Below are 23,567 nucleotides of genomic sequence, written 5' to 3'. Positions count from 1 at the left end.
AAACGGGTGCAGCCTACGTCTTCTCTGACCCGCAACATCAGACAAACAGGTAATGATGGTGCTTGTGCAATCCCCGGACATTGTTTGGTGATAAATTAACCACAAATTAGCCGCTGAAAACATTTCGTCGCAACTGGTCCGACGTTTCCTGAAAAAATAAACAAACATAAAACTCATGAAATCCGTGATTACATAGTCTTGTCAAGCTGTTTACTGACGTTTGTCATGTTTAAAGAAGAGAGAGAGGGAGAGATATACAGGCATTTTGAAAGTATTGTAGCAACCCTGCGTCAGGAACGCTGCGAGACGTTGTCTTGCTTATTGTGTGATTTATTAGAGAACGACAGAACAGGCTACTGATGGCCGTAGCCTACGCACTGACCTGCTGAACCCAGTAATCACAATCTTCCTAGCGAGAAGAACTTATTTCTGTAACACACATAACAAGTTAACATTACATGTCACTGAGTCCGTTACAGTATGTTGAATTTATGAGAAAAATGTCATGAGAATTCACAGCTAGAAATAGCAGCTAAACTATGCTAGCTCTCGGTGCCATGCTATCCTTGTGCCACGTTGTTTTATGTGGTATGTAATTGCAGAGGATGAAAAGAGTAAATGCAAGAAGAAAAACACACTTGTAATAACTATCATTTTGTAAATAAAAATACATTGCAATTATTAATAGAAAACATGTAATTTGTTCAGCTCTAATGTCTTCTGACGACACAAGTGTTTCAGGTGTTATGTAGCATCCGATTAATTGCTAACTTCAAGTTACAGTGATCAATAGAAAACGGACAATACCGCTCAGCTAAAATGGCTTTTATTTACAATTAAGAATAATAGTTTTTGATTGCATTTGGTTATACAATATAGCATTGTTTTGTCTGTTTTGCCTGTTATTCATATTTTTATTCAATTTGAGAATTTTAGTTAGTTAACAAAAATAAATATAATTGTACGATTTATTTATTATTATTTTTAATTTCATAGATCATTTTAGCGATTGGTGCCCTTTCTTTATGTGAACACCTGCCCCCAAAAATGTCTGTGCACGTGCCTGACTGTTACCGATACAAGTCCTCCTTTTACCGTAAAACCGGAACCAAATGTTCCCGAAGAACTGTGGTGAAATTATATTATATATACAAGTTAGGTTCCTCCGGTATTACCAGTGTAGTCGACAACGTGTTCAACGCGTTCCTCTTCAGTCACGGTACCGAGCCGCGCCTCAGCAGTCACGGTACCGAGCCGCGCCTCAGTAGTCACGGCAGATTGCGCCGCGCTGCTTTTACAGAAATTACGGTGTTACGTTGCCAGGGAGCGACTCAACGACACCATGCAGACGTAGTGCCGGGTAGCCTGTTGTTGCGTTCTCCCGGAACCCAGGAACGTTCTCCCAGAACCCGGACTAACAGAACGTTCTTCCGGAACCCGGACTAACAGAACGTTCTACCAGAAACCAGGAACATTCTTCCAGAACCCAGACTAACAGAACGTTCTACCAGAACCCAGAATAACAGAACGTTCTACCAGAACCCAGGAACGTTCTCCCAGAACCCAGACTAACAGAACGTTCTACCAGAACCCAGGAACGTTCTCCTAGAACCCAGACTAACGAAGCTAGGTGGCTATCTAGCTACGCCTCCTCTAACTAACTGTCTCCCTGCCATAGCGCTATCATGGACTTCCCCTTTGATGTTAACCAGGTATTCTCCGAGAGGGTCTCCATCTTGGACCAGACCCTCGCTGCAGGTCGTAACTCAGCAGCAACGTAAGTTCCGTTTCTCTTCATTGTACCTGAACGTGTCATTTGTGTCATCACCCGGAGCTTGTCTGCGTCCCGCACAGAGACACTGCGTGTCCATGCTTTGTCGTGTGACAGTTCGGTTACTGCTGTAATGGGAATAGCAAAGTAACAGGACAATAGGCTCGTTCGTCCCAGAGAGAGCAGCGGCGCTGCGGGAGGCGCTCACAAAAAACTGCGATTAAGTCGGACAGTTTTCTGCAGCCTTTAAAGTATTAACAGGAAGTCACAGAAAAAACGACTTCCAGTTAGTTCCGCTCTTTAAACTACTTGTACTTTACAGATGACGTTTGGATTTATTCATATGTGATTAGAAATATATATATTCATGTGAAGCTGCATCTTTTGTTGTTTGAATGAATGAATGAATGAAAAGTACTTTATTAATCTCCAAGGAGAAATTTTTTGTCGTACTAGCAGCATCCCAATGCCGTAAACTAAGTTAAACACACAGATGATAAAATTTGTATGAGTATGTCTGCCTGTGAAATACATTAGTACTGGTTTTGATGTGTGTTAAATAAATCATCTTTATTCTTATAAAACACACAAAATATGTTTTTGGATCTAACCTGGACTAATAGTCAACAATCCAGCATTGGACAACACGTGGTGTTTGCTGTCACTTCTAAGAGCCAATCAGCTCTCTGATGTGACGAGAGCCAGGCGTTTCCCATCATGCACTGGGGCAGGCAGTCGGGGTAGAGCTGCTGCAGCGTCTGCCTCTGAAATCAATGGCCGCCTTGCTCTTGTGAGAGTATCGTTGACCACGTGTGCATGACGTCAGAGCAAGCCGGGAGCAAGGCCGCCATTGATGTCAGAGCAGACGCTGCAGCAGCTCTCCACAGACTGCCTGGCCCAGTGCATGATGGGAAACGCCAGGCTGTTGCCACATGAGAGAGCTTATTGGCTCTTAGATCTGACAACAAACACCACGTGTTGTAGAAAATCCTTATTTTATGTGTCGTTGTAATGCTTAACGCTGGATTGTTGACTATTAGTCTCAGGTTGGATCCAAAAACTTATTTTGTGTGATTTATAATCCAAAATTGTATTTGTATAACACATGAAAACCAGTAGTAATGTATTTTACAGACATACAAAGAACAAAGGACGCAGCTCCACATATACATGAATGTATATTTATAATCACATATGAATAAATTCAAACGTGATCTGGAAACTACAAGTAGACTACGTATCGGAACTAACAGGAAGTATTTTATTCCGTAACTTCCTGTTAATACTCTGAAGGCAGCTGAAAACTGTCCGACTTGATCTCAGTTGGACCGCCTGCTCGCTCTGGATTCCAGGCGAGAGCCGCTCTGACAAACGAGCCTATTGAGAAGAGGACGTCAGTGGGTGTGTTTCAAACTACTCCCTTAAAACTGATTGGCCATCAAGAATCCTGCACAGTGAGGAAGAGCTGTGAGGAAGAGCGGGAGCACCCAGAGGTGACTGGTAATATCATTCAGCCTTTTCACTGTGTTGCTTGTCTCTGTAGGCCACATCTTCAAGCCCACACAGCCACAGTTATTGATGAACTTGGGAGAGCCTCAGCAAAGGTATGTATACACACACTACACACAGGACAACGTTTACTACACACAGACAACGTTCACTACACACAGACAACGTTCACTACACACAGACAACGTTCACTACACACATACAACGTTTACTACACACAGACAACGTTTACTACACACAGACAACGTTCACTGCACACAGACAACGTTTACTACACACAGACAACGTTTACTACACACAGACAACGTTCACTGCACGGTGCTTGATAAAGTAAATAAAAAGCATAAATCAAAACAAATGAACAATGACCCAATCCGAGGCAGCGGTGGGTCTCACTCTGTGTTCAGCTGTGCGGCGGGACAGAGGAGCGATGACATCATCCCTGGAGATGGAGTCACAGCACTGAGTCCTTCCAGCACCAGTAGTGAAACACGGTGAACAGTGTTCATGTTGGTGTCCGCAGGCCCAGCAGCTCCCAGCTTCCATCACCAGTGCTTCCAAGCTGCAGTCCCAGAGGCATCAGCTCTACCTGCTGAAGGACGGAGAGAGCAACGGGTACATCGCACACCCTTCCCTCAGCTGTCACGCATCACACATTTGTTTCTGGACCTGTGAGCATGACATAGGACACGCTGAGTTTAAAGCTCATGGCAGCAGTCTCTACTGTGTGAAGACTTATTCAGATTACAGTCTTTCTCCTTGACACTCTACTTCCTCCATCCCAACCAAACTCTCTGCCCCCTTCTCACCCTCATACAGAGGACGTGGTGTGGTTGTGGGATTTCTCAAAGTGGGCTACAAGAAGTTATTTCTACTTGTAAGTCACCTACTTTCTTTAATAGCTGTAATTCCACATCCCTCACTGATGATCTGTTGACATGAACTTGCTTCATCAGCTGTTCGGGTTCTTGTGTTTCCTTCACAGGACCGGCAGGGTGCGCACATAGAGGCAGAGCCACTGTGTGTTCTGGACTTCTACATAGCAGAGAACGTCCAGCGACACGGCTACGGGCTGGAGCTGTTTGAGTTCATGTTGCAGGTGAAGCATTACGCTCTGTGAAAGCAGACTCTGTGTAGTGGAAGATGTTTTCACTCACCTTTGGGTTCCTCACTTCTAAACATGAATCTCTGGGCTCGGGCGCTCGTCAAGATGAATGTTGGAATGAAGGATGTTGTTGTGACAGACCTTACGCCTGGTTGAGCTGCAAAGCTTGGCGGCTTCCAGACATATTTCCACCACTGTAAGTGTGTCTGTAAAGCTTTCTTTTAATGATCTCAACATTTATAGCCGGACCATGTCTGGGTTTTTGATGCTCATACCAATATCTATGTTGGAGAGGTTGTACAGATAGATGTATGGACCTGGCTAACAACTTAATGCTTCGTTCACACACTCGTGGCACAACTCACAGCACATTGCTAGTACCGGAGAATAAGTCAATATAATTGATTCACCAGATTTAGTAATGTGCTGATGTCTTCATTTAAAGTCTACAGAAAAGGTGTGACTGTAATGCTCCATCAGGCACAGAAGATTGTCCTCATCATCTTCAGGGGCGCTGCAGCCCATCCCAGCTGACTTTGGTTGAAGGCAGTTCACATGGACAGGTGTCCAGTTCATCTCAGGGATCATAGAGAAGAGAACCAGTCACACCTACGGGCCAGTTAACCTGAGCTCATGTCCTTGGACTCTTGGAGGAACCCACGCTGCCTCAGGGAGAACCCACGCTGCCTCAGGAAGAACCCACACTGCCTCAGGGAGAACCCGCGCTGCCTCAGGAAGAACCCACACTGCCTCAGGAAGAACCCACACTGCCTCAGAAAGAACCCACACTGCCTCAGGAAGAACCCACGCTGCCTCAGGAAGAACCCACGCTGCCTCAGGAAGAACCCACACTGCCTCAGAAAGAACCCACGCTGCCTCAGGAAGAACCCACACTGCCTCAGAAAGAACCCACGCTGCCTCAGGAAGAACCCACACTGCCTCAGAAAGAACCCACGTTGCCTCAGGGAGAACCCACGCTGCCTCAGGGAGAACCCACACTGCCTCAGGGAGAACCTACACTGCCTCAGGGAGAACCTATACTGCCTCAGAAAGAACCCACACTGCCTCAGGAAGAACCCACACTGCCTCAGGGAGAACCCACGCTGCCTCAGGGAGAACCCACACTGCCTCAGGGAGAACCTACACTGCCTCAGGGAGAACCTATACTGCCTCAGGGAGAACCCACGCTGCCTCAGGGAGAACCTATACTGCCTCAGGGAGAACCCACGCTGCCTCAGGGAGAACCCACGCTGCCTCAGGGAGAACCCACGCTGCCTCAGGGAGAACCCACGCTGCCTCAGGGAGAACCTACGCTGCCTCAGGGAGAACCCACGCTGCCTCAGGGAGAACCCACACTGCCTCAGGGAGAACCCATACTGCCTCAGGGAGAACCCACGCTGCCTCAGGGAGAACCCACGCTGCCTCAGGGAGAACCTACGCTGCCTCAGGGAGAACCTACGCTGCCTCAGGGAGAACATGCAGACTCCACCCAGATGGACTGCCTAGACCGGGAACCGAACCCAGGCCCCGCTGGCTGTTGCCCCTGTGTCTCATTTAAAAAAATAACAAAATGTTCTGGGTAAAAGCAGCTCAAACTCTGGGGTTTAGTTCCTCTTTAGCAACGTGACTGAGCCAAAGGAAGCTGCAGTCAAGGAGATGCTCGCAGGTCAGAGCTGTTCATCAGTGACACATGTTTGTCCTTCTCCTCTGCAGCACAAGCATTTAGAGCCAGTTCTGATGGCGTACGACAGGCCCTCACCCAAATTCCTGTCCTTCCTGGCGAAGCATTACTGCCTGACACCAAGTGTTCCTCAGGTACAGTCTACTTTCTCTGGATGTGTACCAAAAGACAAAGCATTAGTATGAGCACTCCAAGGTCTTAGAGGGTAGGAGCTTCCTGTCACAGAGTAAAACCCATCCATGTCTCCTTGAGGGACGAGCCTTTCTAATGGGAGAAGAAGCCCACCTGAAACAGATGGTTTGACATTGTTGAGCCAACACTGTGAAGTTGATACCAGTAGCAGAGACTCATATACCTTTACATTGTCAGTCCAGTAGCATTCAAAACACGAGTTTGAAGTATGCCACGTTAGCAACATCCTTGTTCAACGATACTGTGCCCCTTAACGTAACTACCATACACACTCCTGTCAGAATGAAGCCCACGGTGCTTCACTGGAAGGGATGTGAGACTTCTTCTGAGTTAAACTCTACAGCCTCATGTCACACTCTACCAGTTAGAAATTCATCAACATTTAAAGATGAATGAGGAACTCCAGTTTATCAATCAAGTAGCTTGGGAAACAATATGTTAGGTTTAGTAGCTACAGCTGTTAGATGTCAATACTTCAGCTACATCCGTAATCAACATTTAAGACCATGGAAGGATCAGACAATATCTAAGGACTAAGATCAGTGCCGAACTGTTTGAACTTCCTCTGGTACTCTATAGGAAGTAAGGCGTGTTGGTACGGGTCTTAAATCAGGTGGGATTGTCATCAGTGGCCAGAGTTTCAGCCTCTTGGGTAGCATGTTCTGTTTTGTAAATAAATACCATGAGATGTGGTTGAAAGATCCAAAAGCTAGTAACCGGCCCTGTGAGCTGAAATCATTTTTGGTTCAACCTCTATACTCATAGCTACAGGAAGCTCACTAGCCAGAAGCTCAGATAATGTCAAAAGACAGGGGGGTCGGGCTGAACAGGAAGCACCATGACTTGTCTTTCTTTTGATTCTGTCCAGGCCAATAACTTTGTGGTGTTTGAAGGCTTCTTCCTCAACAGATCAGGTAACTTTTCTCCTCCTCTAATGCCATCGCTTAGTGTGTTTGTTATGAAAGGTGTTATGTAATAGTTTGTATGCCTTGTGGTAATATGAGGCCTGACGTGACGTCCCTACCAGCGCAACTGTATTTGATTGGCTTATTTGGAAAATTTACCCAAAATCAGTTTACGTTTGTTTTGGCAAAATAAGCTGCTCAATGCCAGAACAACCACATACTTCTGTTAATGCCTTTTCATCAAATATGTTGCATGCTCTACAGCCTTTGAAACCCCAGAAGTCCCCCTCATTAGAGCCACAGTCTTAACGAAAGGCTCTCCCTCAGGACTGCTCAAGTGTTTTTATTCCAGTTGCAAAATCTCTTGTTTTACCAAACTCTCCCAGGCTGGCCCTCCTCTGCTCTGACGGATCAGGGTCTGGACGGCTATTTGTAAGGACTTTTATTTCTTTTCTTTGCTCATATGTCCCTAGCATCCCGCCCTCCTTCCTTTGTCTTATAATTAAGTCCATATGTATGAAGCACTTGGTCTCACTTAGTTGTTAAGCCAGTGTCAGTTCATCTATCCCATCAATCTGAAGTGCAATATATGGCATGTAGTGTGCCATATATTGCACCCAGACTGCCACAACCTGTAGACCACCTCAGACCCCCTGAATAACAGGACAATACCTGCCTGGTTCCTGACCTTCCAATGTCTCTAAATGTGTGTCACCTGATGCTTTTGTGACCCTGTGCCACCATCTTGAATGTCATCTCTGTGAACTATAAGAGCATGTGAAGAAGCCTCTTCAATGATTGACTTGCTTTTTTGCACTAAACAGGAAGAGCTGCCATTTCTGCACTCAGAGTACATAGAGCGGCCACACCCTCGCTGTGAAGCTTCTCTCTGAAGCAGAAAACAGGATAGAAAAGCCTTTCTGTGTCTAGCAGCAAAGTTCTTGTTAGAAATATACATGCGGGTCGCCGGCTCGCCCGGCCAAGAACATACGCCCATCCAGCGCACGTTCTCGGCTGGACATGCCTTCAGCACCCTCCAACGTGCCGGATAGAGCAATGCCTCGCTCACAGCTGCTTGCAGCTTCAATTCATTCATTCATATACATACACACACACATATATATATATATATATATATATATATATATATATATATATATATATATATATATATATATACATACACATACATACATTTATAGATATATTTAACCCTGTAAGACCCGTTGTTGTAATATTACGTCACTTTTATCTCTCCAAAAAATACATTTGCAAAAAGGTTTTTTGAGGAAAGACCACATTCACATAGTCAATGGGTCCTATAGCCGTGCGATGCCATTGGATTGTGAGTGTGTGTGTAGGTCTGACCAGAAGGCCTTGAACTCACTCTACCTGCAAACTTTCCTGGAAGCGCATCTCCTTGTTTCATTCAACTGGATATATCAACATTAAAGTAAATAAATTCCATGAAATATTTTTGGGGTGATTGTTAGAGTATGTAGTTCATGTAAATACTAAGTCTTTGTGGAATTTATGCATCACATTAGATTTTCAGCTTGTTATGTCATTGTTGTAATTTTACAACGTTGGGTCATAATGGTAGCTAACATAGCATGTGCACATTGCACACTCCATGGAGACATTACACTTCTCAAATCTTCAGAAACAGGATAAATACTTACGGAAATATAATGTAGTTGATGAGTCACACTTTATTATCTGTTATAATTCTAACTTTAAACCAGATTTGAATAATTATAAATGGGTTAGGGTAACCCTAACGCTACGTTATTTCTATGTGATAAAGTCAACTTTTTTTTATCTGGACTTTGTTTGTTTGCCCAAATATCTCCTTGTTACACAAGCCAGATCATGTGTGTGGAATGATTTGGAGGATGGTTGTGCAGGGACAAGTGTAAATGTTTAGGAACCTGGGGGTTGCATGTATGGAGCGTTGTTCAGGGAAAGGTGTGAATGTTCTGCCATGTGGGGATGTAGGAGTTCTGGGTGCGTTGTATTTTCCTTTTGTAAATGGAAGTAGAGAGCCATTAGGCGAGCCAGACAGTATTGTGTGCCATCAGTGTAATGTATTGCCTGAATAGGATTCATTTGCATTGGGATTAGTTATACTTGACCACCAACATGGTTGCACATTCCCCGGTGAATGCAACAAGAGGACGCTGCAGACATTGCGTGAAAGGATATTCCAATACGCTCTGCAGGAAGTGCAACCTCCGCCTCTGCTCTTCAGAGGAAGGAACTGCTTTGGGACGACCATTGCAAGTAAACAAGGGACACTGATTCTTTATAGTTTTCTATAACATTTTATACAGTTGGGTTTTTTTTAAGTTTGAAAAAAAAAATATGATTCATAAAAATATGACAGTTGGGTGATTAATGAAATGTACTGTTATAGTGCTATGCAAGCAATACACACTCCAAATTTACCAGTAGTTTTTTTCGTGCATTTTTTCTGACAGTTTGAGAGCAAATGCTGAAATTCTGCTACCAACGAGGCCCAACGTTACAATATTACGTTTCCCTAAAAACTTACCACAAAATTTTTTTAAAATAAATCCTTCTTTATCTGCATCAGAAGACTCTTAATCATGCATGAGGAGTTTTGGGCTGTTTGCATGATGTGCATTGGAGTTAAAACAGCTTTCCATTACAAAGCGAGCGCACAAAATGGGTGTGTCTTTGGGTCCATGTCACGTCGAGGCCGTTCAGTGAAAAGGCAAACAAAGCACAAGCCATACTCACAAGGGTCTTGAGATCATCCCTGAACAGAATTCAAGTGGATCGGATACAAATTGTAGGAGGAGATACATTTAGAAGAAAGGCAAAAAAGGCGAAAAAAATGACAAAAATCCCAAATTGCCCGATTTACTGCAGCGGCCCCTAAAAATTTGAATTCCACGACTGATTTATTGCATGTTAAGGGATGGAATGTGCACATACACAAAACGTTTGGAGTCATTGGTCCATATACTTTTAATGTCATGAGTATTTAAAAATAGGACACACACCTAAGGGGTTAATTGGTCTGATTTTCATCAACACAATGATATATTCAAAAGCAGTCTTGAAGATACAACTCCATTCATGATTTACAGAGAGTTTGGTGTGAATCGGACAGCGTAACGTGTTTTTCACAAAATTCAAAATGGCGGAAAATTTTGGTCGGTGGACTTTATAGGTCTGAGAGGCTTTTTTGTAGAGCAGGTGGAGCTGGATGTTTTTAATCTAGGCAAGGGGCGTTACTGGTCCAACTTCTAGGGGGCGCTAGAGAGCCATTTTTTAGTACTTTTTTTCACGCCTATATCAGATGGTGAGTTTCACCACACTTGACAAGCACTGCAAATTTGGTGAGTTTTGGAGTACGATTAGTCCCCCAAGGAGGAGTGCAATGTGGAAAAATAAAAATCAGAGGCGTAATAATAATACCCCTAACACTTTCAATAGGGTCCGAGTCTCGTAATAATACCCTCATAATAATACCCCTTACAGTTTTGACATCACCGTAATGGAAACACATGAGGCCCCCCGCAGAATAAGACCCTCAGAGCCCCCCCCCCCACATCCTCCTCTACTTTGCTCAGTTTGCTGCAGCAGTTGAGGAATCGCTCATCTGCAGCTTGATACTGTTCATCAGATGCTGTGTGTTTGTTCTGGAAGTCTTTCAACATTCAATGTTTTGTTGTTTGCTAACTTCTCGCCACATATCAGCAGACCGGTCAGCAGCATCGGTGGCAGTGAAAGGAAATGAATACATCCACGCAGAGTTAAAGGCTCTACTTTTCCCCGTGACTTTTTTTTATGTCTCTGTTGATAGTGTAGCGAGGGCGGAGCTGTGTGGATCACGAGTAGCCACCTGCAGCGGAAGAGACCTTCCAGCGACATGACAGGATGTGATGCACATTTTAGTTAAGGAAATATTCAAACATTTATTTTTATTTCAGTAGCCCAATATCACCTCAAACTCCAAGACAAGAGGAGTTACCTTCGAAAGATTTTTCACTGGAAAAAAAATAATGAAATTAAAAACTTTTGTTTGTTTTGCCACTCGAGGCGCCCCGCGGTGTGGGTGCTGCGGGGTAATCTCTACGGGGCTGAGTTTCAATAGGGTCCTTTGGACTGACTACGTCCGTCGCTCGGACCCTAATTATGAGCCCTCATGACTTGAACCACTCGGTTTCTAGATTCCATAATATCATCTCTCTGGTCTTAGTTTGTCTTTCCAGCTTCCGAGCTGTCCTCTTCCCTGTCTCCCTGTCCTCTCCCTTTGTGGCCTACTGGCCTCCTCTGATCCACAGCTATCCCTCTTACGGAGAGAAACAATGCTGAAAGAACAACTCGGTAGTGTATGTAAACTCATCAGGACTGTCCATGTGTTTGTTTCTGTGACCTGCTCCCCTGTTGGAGGCCACAGTGAGCTGGGTAACGGGCAACGCTCCAGTGAAGGAGATCACTTTGATATGAATGGCTTTCCCTTGAATCCATTTAAACTGTGATGATTATGATGATTGATGTTTGTGGCTCATACTAGTAACACATTATTATTTTGTAATGCTAACTCCCACCTGCATGCCACCTTAGGTTAACAGCGTTGTTGGTGTGTACCAGCTGTAAGCTCAGTGGGTCACCTGGCCAACAGAAACAATGCTTTTACTAATGCATCTTCTTCTTCTGCAGCCATAACAACCAGGTAGCATTATGGACGGGTAACGTTTGGGTTGTTCCAGTCACTGCTCCGCCCCCTCTCATGTTGCTGCATGCAGCGGGGCTCAAGGGGGCGGGGCTACCAGCACGTGTGTGTGTGTGTGTGTGTGTGTGTGTGTGTGTGTGTGTGTGTGTGTGTGTGTGCGTGCTTGCGCGTGCTGGTAGCCCCGCCCCCTTGAGTCCCGCTGCATGCAGCAACATGAGAGGGGGTGACTGCGCTCTGATCCGAGCTGTTTTAATAAAGTATTGAAGTATTAAAAAGCATGACTGAACACGTGGTACATGTAAAAAAACATTGGTTCTGACAACATGGCTGCTGCCAGACGGAGGCTGCAGAGCTACTGTTCAATAACGGAGCTTGTGAGGGAGGGGACATCCCACCATGTTCTGCGTGTGTTCTCCTCCACAGCGGCCCAGTGCAGAAAGGTTCCCCCCAGAAAGCCGGACGGAGAGATCAAACCCTACTCTTTGATGGAGAGAGAAGGTGAACGGCCGTAGACAGATTAAATGTAAATGTGTAAATGTGTGCTTGTTGGATTATTTCTCTGATGTAACAATGCTCTTGGCATTGACGTGTGTGTGTGTGTGTGTGTGTGTGTGTGTGTGTGTGTGTGTGTGTGTGTGTAAATATATATATATATAAAATATATATATATATATTTTATATATATATTTATATTTTATATATTTATATATTTTATATATATATTTTATATATATATTATATTTTATATATATATATATTATTTATGTATATATATATATATATATTATATATATTTTATATATATATATATTTTATTTCTATATTTCCCTTTTAAACGGCGCCCCATGAGGAACATGCATGGTGGGATGAGCGGCTCACTATGTGGGTTACATGGTTTATGGAACATAATAAATGTGCCAAATCTTCTCATGGGAGACTTTAAGAATAGTGACGACCTTCATGAATTCCCTGAGTTTGTGTGAAACATGATGAGGATTGAAATATCTCACCATAGTGTAATGTAGATTAGTATCACCTGCTGATTGCCATTTTAACTGTAAGATGATTCACTTTGGTTGGTTTAAATGGGCACCCCACTAACGTTTAACATCCGTGTACTGTCCTCTGTGTCTCTGGGCAGCTTTGACACATCCATGACATCATCAGGGTGCATTTTTATTTTGAGGTCCAGAAAACACCAAAGACATGGTGGTGATGTTAGTGTGTGACTCCTCCGGCAGCAGCAGTGACCTCCTGTGGTTGTCTTCTGTAACCACATGTAATATTCTATCACCGCTGCTCAGCTGCCCGTGTCACACATCTTATCGCTGGCCACCAGTAACATTCAGCATCCTTCCCCCTGTTCAGTGGTGCTTCAGGAGCGGCGGGCTCGGCCTTGGCCCTTTGCTCCTCCTCGCTCCCCCCAGCGGTCGGGATCCTCCCAGTGCTCCCACTCCCTCAGCGTGGGCTCCTCCCCCAGCAGGGCACCCCCATCTCCTGCCCCTGGGGGCAGCAGGGAGCAGAGCCCACAGTGCCCTCTCATCGAGCGCTGCAGAGCAAGACGCAGCAGGTAAGAAACACCTCACTCCTACTGCGGCTTCACGCTGCTGCTCCCAGAGCCCGATGGAGCGCGTGTTCAGTATGGAGCTGCAATCCACTCGGGCTGTTAGAAATGTCTCCTGCATTATGGAAAGAACAAAGAGCAGCTGAAAACATGTTGGAGATGACGTGTAGCCTGCTGCTGCATCAGCTGGTCCCTGACCCTGAGGACTCGTCTGAGCTCATAAATCACTAAGACATGTATTCATTGATTTAAATACATTACGAGGTTGTTCCAGAAACCTTTTGGCTTATTTAACAGAGTTGATGCTAAATTTAATTTCCTTGAAGAATAAAAAAAGTCACACTGTGATTTGGTATCAAAAACTTTGGACTTTGGTGATTTCTGTAAGAATTTCATTTTTTGGGCACTTCTGTTGTGGAAATGTAGAAGCTTCTTTTTGCCAATATACCTGTAAAGTCAGGTGCTCAGGGAATGTCCTCGGCCTCTAGTTTGACCTTGAGGACCTTTGAGCCACATCACTAACATGAATTAGTGATCAGAGTGGGCATGTTATGGATGAATAGTTTGGTTTTTGTAACCTATAAAATGACATTAAAAGATGTCTCAAGGACATCTCTGGATAAGCCCAGATGTCCTTGTGGAAGAGGGGGGCGTCCCAAGACCTTTGACCCTCGTAATGTCCTCTGTCTACACCAGCGGCCCTCGTGGTCCAGGAGGACCCGCCAGCTTTCACTGTCAATCAGTTCTGTGCTGCAGCTTTAGCTTCAGTCCCTTTTCCACTATATGTTTTCTTTGTTTTAAATTCAGGGCCAATAGACATTGTTTATTAAAAAGTAAACCCTGTTTTTGAGTGGAAATGAAAGAATTAATTTTTGACTTTATATTATTCTGACTATTTAACTTCTCACAGAGTGGTACATGTCAACGTTTAGTGAGGATGCTGTTTTTAAAACTAATGGCAGCACATAATCCCGTCTGGTTTGACTGTTATTAGAATATAAAGGGGAAACTTGTTACACCTTAAAAACAGCCTGATTCAACCACAGTGACAGCATTTATTTAAATGTAAGGCCAATAAAACCTCATTTACATTTTTTTAAATATAAATAATTTTGACTATAGTTAACGATCAAAGTCTTGTGTTTGTATGAAACATGATGGGCAGAAGTGAAATGTCTCACCATGAAATAATTATGTATGGTTATAATGCAGATTAGAATTAAATGATGATTGCTAATTTAACCGTAAGAGGATTCACTTTGATTGAAATCAGTGGAGGACACTTCCTCTCACTGCCGGTTGATGGTGTCACCATCTCTCTCTCTCTCTGTCTCTCTCTCTCTCTGTCTGTCTCTCTCTCTCTCTCTCTCTCTCTGTCTCTGTCTCTGTCTCTCTCTCTCTCTCTCTCTCTGTCTCTCTCTCTCTCTCTCTGTCTCTCTCTCTCTCTCTCTCTCTGTCTCTGTCTCTGTCTCTGTCTCTCTCTCCCTCACTCTCTCTCAGAGGAAGTGCTGACGTGTTTCGGAGCTGAGAGCGTGTGTTGCAGCGATATACATCAGTTTCATAGGTTGAGTCACAAGAGCACCATCAGGGAGGGGGTGGGATCCTCTTCTCAGAGAGCTTCACACCGGAGTCGGTGGAGGTGGAGCAAGTGGTGGAGGGCAGGCTGCTGCTGGTGAGGGCCAAGTTTGACTCCAGCTGATAGAACTGGGGCATGAAACAGGATTTTAAAGCCTAGAAGCTGTGGTGGGATTGTGCGAAGGCGGAGATAAAACAGCTCTGTCAATGTCACACGGGATATTACCAAATCTATGAGAGATCTAGAGACTGAAACTGTGGCGCTGCAGACCTTAGCAGAATCCACTGGAGCCCGAGATCTTATTGAAGATCTCAAAACTAAAAAGTCTGCTTTGACTGACCTGCTGGGCACTAAGGCACAGGGGGCGCTGGTGAGGTCACGCTTCATGAATGCAACACAGATGGACGCACCGTCCAAGTTCGCATGAATGCAGGAGCACTGGACGGGAGCTCAGGGACGGTGAGGAGATCCAGAGGAGGGCTGTGAGTTTCTACTAGCAGCTCTGCTGCAGTGAGTACACTGAGAACAATGACACGTTTGAATCCTTTTGTGGAGAGCTGCCCAAAGACACAGAGTACGTGAACGCCGGGTTGGAGGCTCCCTTGGAGGTGCAGCAGCTGTACACGGCCCTGCAGGGCATGGAGGGGGGAAAGCCCCTGGCATCGATGGGCTTCCTGTGGAATTGCATCAAGCATTCTGGAGTGGGAAGGGTGAGGATGTGTGAAGCGTTTTTAATGACAGTTTTAAAGACATGTCGCTGCCTCTCAGTTGCAGGAGAGCGGTGATAACTCTCCTGCCAAAGAAGGGCGATCTCCAGGGGATCAAGAACTGGCGTCCTGTGTCCCTTCTGTGCTCGGACTATAAGATCCTGTCCAAGGCGCTCGCCAACAGATTGAGGGAGGTGATGGACCAGGTGATCCACCAAGACCAAACCCATTGTGTGCCTGGTAGGTCCATTCTGGACAATGTCTCCTTAATTCAGGATATTTTGGACATCTCTGGTTCTTCGGACATTAAAAATAGTCTCATTTCGTTAGACCAGGAAAAAGCTTTTGACCGGGTTGAACACCGTTACCTCTGGAAGAATCTGGAGAGATTTGGCCTCAACCCAGGTCTCATAGCCATGATCAAGGTTTTATACCAAGACATTGAGAGTGTACTAAAGGTTAACGGAGGTCTCAGTGCTCCTCTCAGGGTGCACAGAGGGGTGAGACAGGGCTGCTCTCTCTCCGGGAAGCTGGATGTGCTGTCTATTGAGCCCTTACTAGGTAGGATCAGGGAGAACATTGAGGGGTTGGTTCTAACAGGGCTTCAGAGGTTTACTTTATCGGCATACGCTGACAATGTCATTATCTTCATTAGAAACCAGGAGGAGGTCAGTAAACTAGAAACTATCGTTCGCGACTTCGGCACTATCTCAGCTGCAAGAGTCAACTGGGTGAAGAGCGAAGCTCTGGCAGTGGGTAGTTGGAGGGGGGGTCTGCCCAACCTACCCGGGGGGTTGACCTGGAAGAGAGATGGGTTGAAATACCTGGGGGTGTATGTTGTTGATGAAGAGCTTGTGAAGAAGAATTGGCAGGGTGTGGTGGGGAGAGTGGAGGGAGCCGTGGCCAAATGGAAGTGGCTGAAACCACAGATGTCGTACAGAGGCCGGACTCTGGTGATTAATAATCTGGTGGCGTCTACTCTGTGGCACAAGTTGGCCTGCATGGAGCCTCCTAGAGGCCTCACACAAAAGCTGCAGGCCATCTTGCTAGAATGTTTTTGGGACAAACTGCATTGGGTCCCTCAGCGGGTCCTGTGTTTAAAGAAAGAGGAGGGGGCAGGGTCTGGTCCACATTGACAGCAGGGTGACGACCTTCAGGCTTCAGTTTGTACAGAAGTACCTGACAGGCCCGACAGATGTGGTGTGGAGGGGCGTGGCCAGCTGCATCTTAAGGAATGTCGCAGGCCTCGGAGTAGCACTCTTTTTGATGGATTTAAATCATTCAGGATGAGGTGGGCTGTCTCCTTTTTTAGTTTTCAGAATGTGGAACTCCTTTAAATGGAGGAGACTGAAGCCAGCAGCGTCACTGCACTGGCTGCTGGAGGAGCCTCTGGTGAACGGGGCCAAGATGGACGTGCAGGACAGCAGGACACCAGGGGACTTCAACACAGCCACAGGGAGGTCCATCTACACATTATCTGTAAAACTGTTACATAAAGACAAACTGATCGGGAGGACAGAGACTGTATGGAGACAGAGGCTGGGGGTGGAGCCTGAGGTGAAGCCAGGGTGGAGGGGTTTATATAAACCTCCTATCAGGAAGAGGACTAGGGACCTTCAATGGAGGTTTTGCATTGTGCTGTTGCTGTGAATGTTTTTATCTCCATTCCTAATCCCACTGTTTCTAATGTTTGTCCTTTTTGTCAAGCTGTGGGGACTGTGTTTCACTGTTTTTATTCTTGTGACAGACTCTGTAGTCTTTTTGACGCTCTGCGAGTTGTTTTTAACAGGTTTGGAGAGACCTGGTCACAGACCACTTTTACTTTTGGGGTCTGCTACCGAAAGGTAAACGCCTCCAAGTGGCAGCTCCTGAACCTGGTGCTGGGAGAGGCCAAGCTGGCAATATAAAGCAGCAGGAAACGCAGGGTGGCGGGCAGGGCGGGTCAAGATGCACTTCCTGTATTCAGTTCTCTGGTCAAAGCCAGAGTCTGGGTAGATTTTATATTTTTCAAGAGCATGAACAGTATGGACGAGTTCATCCAGAAGTGGTGTTATGCTAATGCCTGTGCGTCTGGAGAGGAGTTATCGGTCAACGCTCCGTTTGGTTCAGCCATGAAGTGATTATGGTGACATGATGTTGGCGAGAGATAAATGTCTGACACTGATTGTAAAATAAAGGTTTTGTGAAAGTCAAGTGTCTCTCTCTCTCTCTCTCTCTCTCTCTCTCTCTCTCTCTCTCTCTCTCTCTCTCTCTCTCTCTCTCTCTCTCTCTCTCTCTCTCTCTCTCTCTCTCTCTCTCTCTCTCTCTCTCTCTCTCTCTCTCTGAGAGGAAGCATGGCGGACGAGAGCTGAGCGTGTGAGTTTGGGGTAAATTGGTGAAGATGGCGTGTTGTGCAGTGTCACGGTGAGGTTTGTCAGGTTGTGGGTTTTAGATCGCGGGCTCGCCCTGCTCCGCGTAGGAGTGCGGGCTGGCCGTGGGCCGGGTGGTGGGGCACCGCAGCGTGGAGGCAGGAGGCAGCTTTTAATGGTCTTAAACGACAGGAGCAGAGACATGGACGTAGTGGTCAAGATCAGGGTCGATGAGTTTGATCACGTTATATTTGCGACATCGGGGTCGAAATGCTTCGTCTGCGGGAGCTCAGGACACCTGGCCAGAATGTGTCCAGAGAGGAGCTCAGGGGGGAGCCCTGCTAGTGGAGCTGCTCCTGGTGGTGGAGCTGCGGGTGGTGCTGCTGATGATAGAGCTGCTGCTGGTGATGGAGGACGTCGGCTCTGATGAGGGTTTGTCCTCTGAGTCAGAGTTTAGAAGTCGGGAGGGCAGGAGGACGTACGGTCTGGAGAGGATTCAGAAGTACCTCAGAGATACAAAGAACATGAGGAAAGTGAGGCTGGAGGACCACTTCTCCGACAAGGAGGGGTTGTGTGAATCTATACGGGCCATCATGAGGAAACGAGGCAGCGAAGGCTTCACCAAGCTGGAGCGGTACGGGGTCAAGAAGCTGGTGGTGAGGATAGTGGACGAGATGATGCAGGAGAGCGACAATATGAAGAGGATCACGAGGGCCAGTCGGCGGAGCGACGGCATCCCGGAGAAGCGTGAGATGGACGAAGAAGGAGGAGCAGCTGCAAAGACCAGCAGAGGAGAAGAGGGCGGGGCTACACGGAGCCGGGCCGCCTGCTGAGGGCGCGTCCCAGTGGATCCTGAAGCGGCGCCGGCGGTGAGGACCGTCGGCATGGACAACACGCTGCAGCGGGAGAGACCGGGCTTCATGACCCTGATGTGGACGACGATGTCATCATGAAGAAAGTCTCTCACTTGTTTTGACATTACTTTAGGTTTTGCAGAAAGGAAGAAACTTTGACTGACTAGTAGATAGAAACGTTAAAAAGAAAGAAAGTCAAGAAAAGAACATGACGTTGAAAATGGTTGTAAAATTACGTCAAATAAAGGTTTTGTAAAAGTCAAAATTCAAGTCTCTCTCTCTCTCTGACTCTCTCTCACTCTGTCTCTCTCACTCTCTCTCACTCTCACTCTCACTCTCTCTCTCTCTCTCTGTCTCTCTCTCTCTCTCTGTCTCTCTCTCTCTCTCTCTGTCTCTCTTGTTCTGCTGGACCAGGTCTTTCTAAACCTATGCTCTGTGTCTCTCTTCCCCTCCCTCCCTCTTTCCTTTCCTTTCCTTGTGTCCTTGGTTGTCCCGTGTCCCCTCCCTCCCTCTTTCCTTTCCTTGTGTCCTTGGTTGCCCCGTGTCCCCTCCCTCCCTCTTTCCTTTCCTTGTGTCCTTGGTTGCCCCGTGTCCCCTCCCTCCCTCTTTCCTTTCCTTGTGTCCTTGGTTGCCCCGTGTCCCCTCCCTGCTCCATCGTCACCCAGTTCCCTTAATAGATCTCAGCTGGGCTCCCGTTGAGGGCGTGGCCTCTTCCCTTTAGAGGGATGGCTGTGCTTCTTGACGTTCTTGGGACATGGAGTGTGTTGACATGTGCACGATTATCTTGTTGTGTTTTTGGTCCTGTTGTGGATGTGGAGCATGAATACCATGCTTTTGAAATCCCAGTAGACATGAGTTGTCACCATCTCCGCTGCTGTGTTCTGTAAAGAGAAAGGAGGTGTTTCCATGCAACAGTGTCCTGCCTGTGAACACACTCCTGGAGCACTTTGCCTTTTCTAGACCCCAATAAAGTTTCTGCCACAGAAGTCGCCGTGTGAGAGCCTTCTGTCACATGACCAAGCAACCTTCTACTCCACGTCTCCTTTCCATTCTGAGGCTTCTTATTTCTTATGAGTTTGCTTTTATTCATACACTATGTGTGCATGTTTACCCTCATTCATGTTTTGTTGTATTTTGGTTTCATAGTTTTGTAATTCTGTTCTTTTTTTTTCTTACCGTTGTCCGTCCCAAACTGTCCTTTGACCTGCACGTCCATCCCTCTTGTACTCCCGTCCCGTCTCTTTTTGGGATGCCCCCCCTGCTGCCTGGTAGCAGACCGGGTCTGGTGGCCCGCAGCAGCCTGTACAGTCGGCACATGGACAGCAGAGCGGCTGCACTGCTGGACAGACCCTTACCAGGTAAGGTCAGCCTCGCTCATGTCCATGCTACGTGGTCAGAATGCTCCATCTCCATGTCCAGAGTTAATCACAGGTGTTGTTATAATTTGGTATAGAATAGATCCAAATGGAATTGTATATATTTGTTTGACGATATCAAAGAGTCCTGCACACACTTTATTAGCAACCCTTTTCCTTCATTCAAATATTGTATGAATCCTAGCTGATGAATGTCTGAGAGCCAGAACGTTATCAATAAAGTATGTGCAGATGATGGGCTGCGTGTTTTCTTCATAAGGCTTCGTGGTTTGGAAGATGTTGGTCATAATAATTTCCTTTCCCTGCATCTCTCGGCCCTCATCAGGTGTCACCAGGTGTGGAACATCAGTCCCGTGATGATGAGTGTGTAACACCTGAGCCGGTTTCTTTCACTGACACCCTTCATCAAAAATTGTATGAAATATATTCAGGCAACGTTCTAGGTCCAATATTTTAGCCCCCCAAACCACCAGGATCAGATCAGTCTCTCCTGTAGGGCCTGGAGGGCAGGAGGCTCCTTGTACAGCAGCCGCTGCAGATCTACAGTTCAATTCAGTTCACTTTAGTTTGTATAGCCCAGAATCACAAATGACTAATCCTCCTCGGAGGGCTTTACAATGTTTACACATGACATCCTGTCCCAGGACCTCAGATCAGGAACAACTCCCCAATTAAAGGTAGTAAGAGCCTCTCACAGGGAAACAGGGAGGAGCTTCATAGAGCAACAGGATCCTCTCCCTGATGGACAGAAGCAGCAGATGTCATGTGACCAGAATGAACAACTAACAGAGTTACAGCTCATGACATGAAGATGAGAGAAACTATTCATGAGTAGTATACACATGGACCATAGCGAGTAGTGTACTCATGGACCACGGTCCAGATAACCACCGTCCACAAAGCAGAAGCAGGTAGAGACAACAGTGCTTTGATTGCTCAGAGGAGTAGAACGGTTCGATATAAATGTAACTCACTACAGTTTTTAAACTGTTAGGCTTCATGCTTTTTCTAAAACAAAATTTAAAACGAATTATTGATTTAATCAAATGTGAATTGATTTATAAGTTGAAATGTGAGATGCTGAGTGTTTGCTCTTGGTAGCTTGTACGCTTCGAGTATGGAGCCATGGAAAGCCCCTGAAGGAGGGGGTTGCTCATGCGGACTACCTTGTGTCTTCTCAGGTCTGAGACCAGTGGGAAATCAGTCACACGCACTGGGAGACACAGACACACACAGGTTGACCAGTATTCACACATCACAAAGCAGGTACTTCCACCCGTCACTTAACATTAGAGACACGAGGAGAGGGCTGGTGGCTCCCCTATGTGCAGACGTCTGTGGCTGAAACGCATCATGCACCCAAGACTCCTCATAGGGAACACGTGGGGATGTGTTTGTAGGTGTAGAGGTATGCAGAGGAGGTGACTCTCTCACCTCAAGAGACCCTGAACAGCAAACAGCTGCTGTCTTTACCTGTCCAGTCTCAGTGGACCACCACATCCCCTAAAGACAGCAAGCCAGCAGCATCGGGCCTGAACTCATCTAACTTCTTTACATAGGCATACATCTTGTCCTGTGAGCGCGCTTACACACACACACACGCACACACACACTTGACAGTACATTTATAACATACACACTGGGATGTCATGATGGGAGGGGATGTAAATGCTTTCAGCCAAACCAATCCTCAAGCATAGAGGTGGCAGAGACAGAGGACGTGTCGGGTGTTGAGTTGCTCTCTGCGGTGCGCTCTCGTCGCACATGTCTGCGCATACGGTCGCTGTGCAGTGAAATATTGAGCTCAACTGGAAGCCAACAGCCTTCCCCTTCCTTCTGCTGACTTGTCTTGCCCTTCAACCAGGTCCCAGCCTCTCTCACGTCCATGTGCATCCACAGGCAGACCTCCTCAGACTGCACAGAGGAGCTCCTGGATTCCCGTGGTGCTGAGGAGGAGCTCGGGGTGTTGGACAGTCTACCGTGTCCAGCACAGGGCATGCTGGTCAGCCAGAGACTGAAGGAGGGCCAAGGCTGGTCCTGGACTGTAGGAGAGAACTGTTACACCGCCCAGTGGGTGAAGCAGAAGCAGGAACACAGGAGCACCCGGCCCTGGTGATCCAGAACTACTTCTTCTATTTAAACGTTTGAAAAACATGGAAGTCAGACCTTCACAGGAACACATCTGTGTTGGATCATTGATTCTATGATGTCTTGCTAAGAAACCTTCAAAACGTCACTTTAGGGCCTAAACTCTGATCTGTAAAAAGCACTGCCAGTCTTTCTGTTTAAAAGAGGTTTGTTCTCCTGCTGACATAGAGGTCTGCAGGAATAAGTCCTAAAACCAGGAATGACTCTTAAAAAGGATCACTACACTTTAGCCAAGTCATGTGATCTGGTGACGTTCCTCAATAACATGAGGTCATGTGACCTGGTGGAGTTCCTCTATCGGCTAACATGAAGTCATTTAATTCAGTTTATTTTGCATAGCCGAAAATCACAAATACAAGATTCTCCCCAAATAAAGATAGTAAAAACCCTTAAACAGGAAAAAACAGAACCTTCATAGAGCATCAGATCCTCTCCCTCATGGACAGAAGCAGCAGATGTCATGTGACCAGAATGAACAACGTAACAGAGTTACAGCTCATGAATATGACAAAAACTTCATATAATGAGTAGTATACACATGGATCACGATAACCACAGTCCATGAAGCAGAAGGAGGTAGAGAGGAGGAGCTTCAGCTGGGCAGCAGGTGGGACCGGCTCCAGACAGACGTGGTCCATGGCACCAGGTCGCCAAGTTTAGCGACCTGGTGGAAATAGTTGAGTATCATCAGCATAGCAGTGAAGGTTTATGGAGTGTTTTCTAATAATATTGCCTAAAGGAAGCATCATATAAGGTGAATAAAATTGGTCCAAGCACAGAACCTTGTGGAACTCATTGATGAAAGGCAGTGGTCATTGAGGTTTGATCATTTACATACAAACTGAGATCGATCTGATCAATACGACTTAAACCAACTTAATGCTGTACCTCTAATACCAATCAACTGGTCTAGTCTCTGTAATAAAATGTCATGATCAATGGTGTCGAATGAAGCACTAAAGTCTAACAGGACAAGAACAGAGACAAGTCTCATGCAAATAAAATGTTAGTAATTGCCTCTGGTGCTGTCTCTGTGCTGTGATGCTTCCTAAACCCTAACTGAAACTCAAATAAACTATTGTGAGGTAGAAAGTCACACAACTGGTGTGTGACTACCTTCTCC

At 46.1% G+C, this 23,567-nt stretch overlaps 1 protein-coding gene across 10 annotated transcripts; it reads left to right on the top strand.

The window, feature by feature from the left end:
• Positions 1-1,277: 1,277 nt before the first annotated feature.
• atat1 (alpha tubulin acetyltransferase 1) lies at positions 1,278-23,459 on the top strand. 10 transcript variants are annotated; one of them, XM_068599083.1, is made up of 13 exons: positions 1,278-1,777; positions 3,315-3,375; positions 3,804-3,895; positions 4,100-4,157; positions 4,266-4,379; positions 6,099-6,200; positions 7,127-7,172; positions 7,550-7,595; positions 12,295-12,369; positions 13,240-13,441; positions 20,193-20,278; positions 21,478-21,562; positions 22,196-22,368. In XM_068599083.1, the coding sequence occupies exons 1-13, from the start codon at positions 1,686-1,688 to the stop codon at positions 22,244-22,246; spliced, it is 1,110 nt and encodes a 369-aa protein (XP_068455184.1). In that variant the 5' UTR covers positions 1,278-1,685; the 3' UTR covers positions 22,247-22,368. The 10 variants fall into 10 exon arrangements, with proteins under 10 accessions (XP_068455184.1, XP_068455182.1, XP_068455181.1 ...); XM_068599081.1 differs by lacking the exon at positions 7,550-7,595 and having other exon boundaries at positions 20,196-20,278; positions 22,196-23,459; XM_068599080.1 differs by lacking the exon at positions 7,550-7,595 and having other exon boundaries at positions 22,196-23,459.
• Positions 23,460-23,567: the final 108 nt, after the last annotated feature.

This window comes from Clinocottus analis, unplaced genomic scaffold, assembly GCF_023055335.1.
Source record: "Clinocottus analis isolate CAN_PGR_092001 unplaced genomic scaffold, fCliAna1.0.p SCAF_43, whole genome shotgun sequence".
In the NCBI taxonomy this organism is placed as follows: domain Eukaryota; kingdom Metazoa; phylum Chordata; class Actinopteri; order Perciformes; family Cottidae; genus Clinocottus; species Clinocottus analis.
This window is presented reverse-complemented; position numbering and strand designations above follow the sequence as displayed.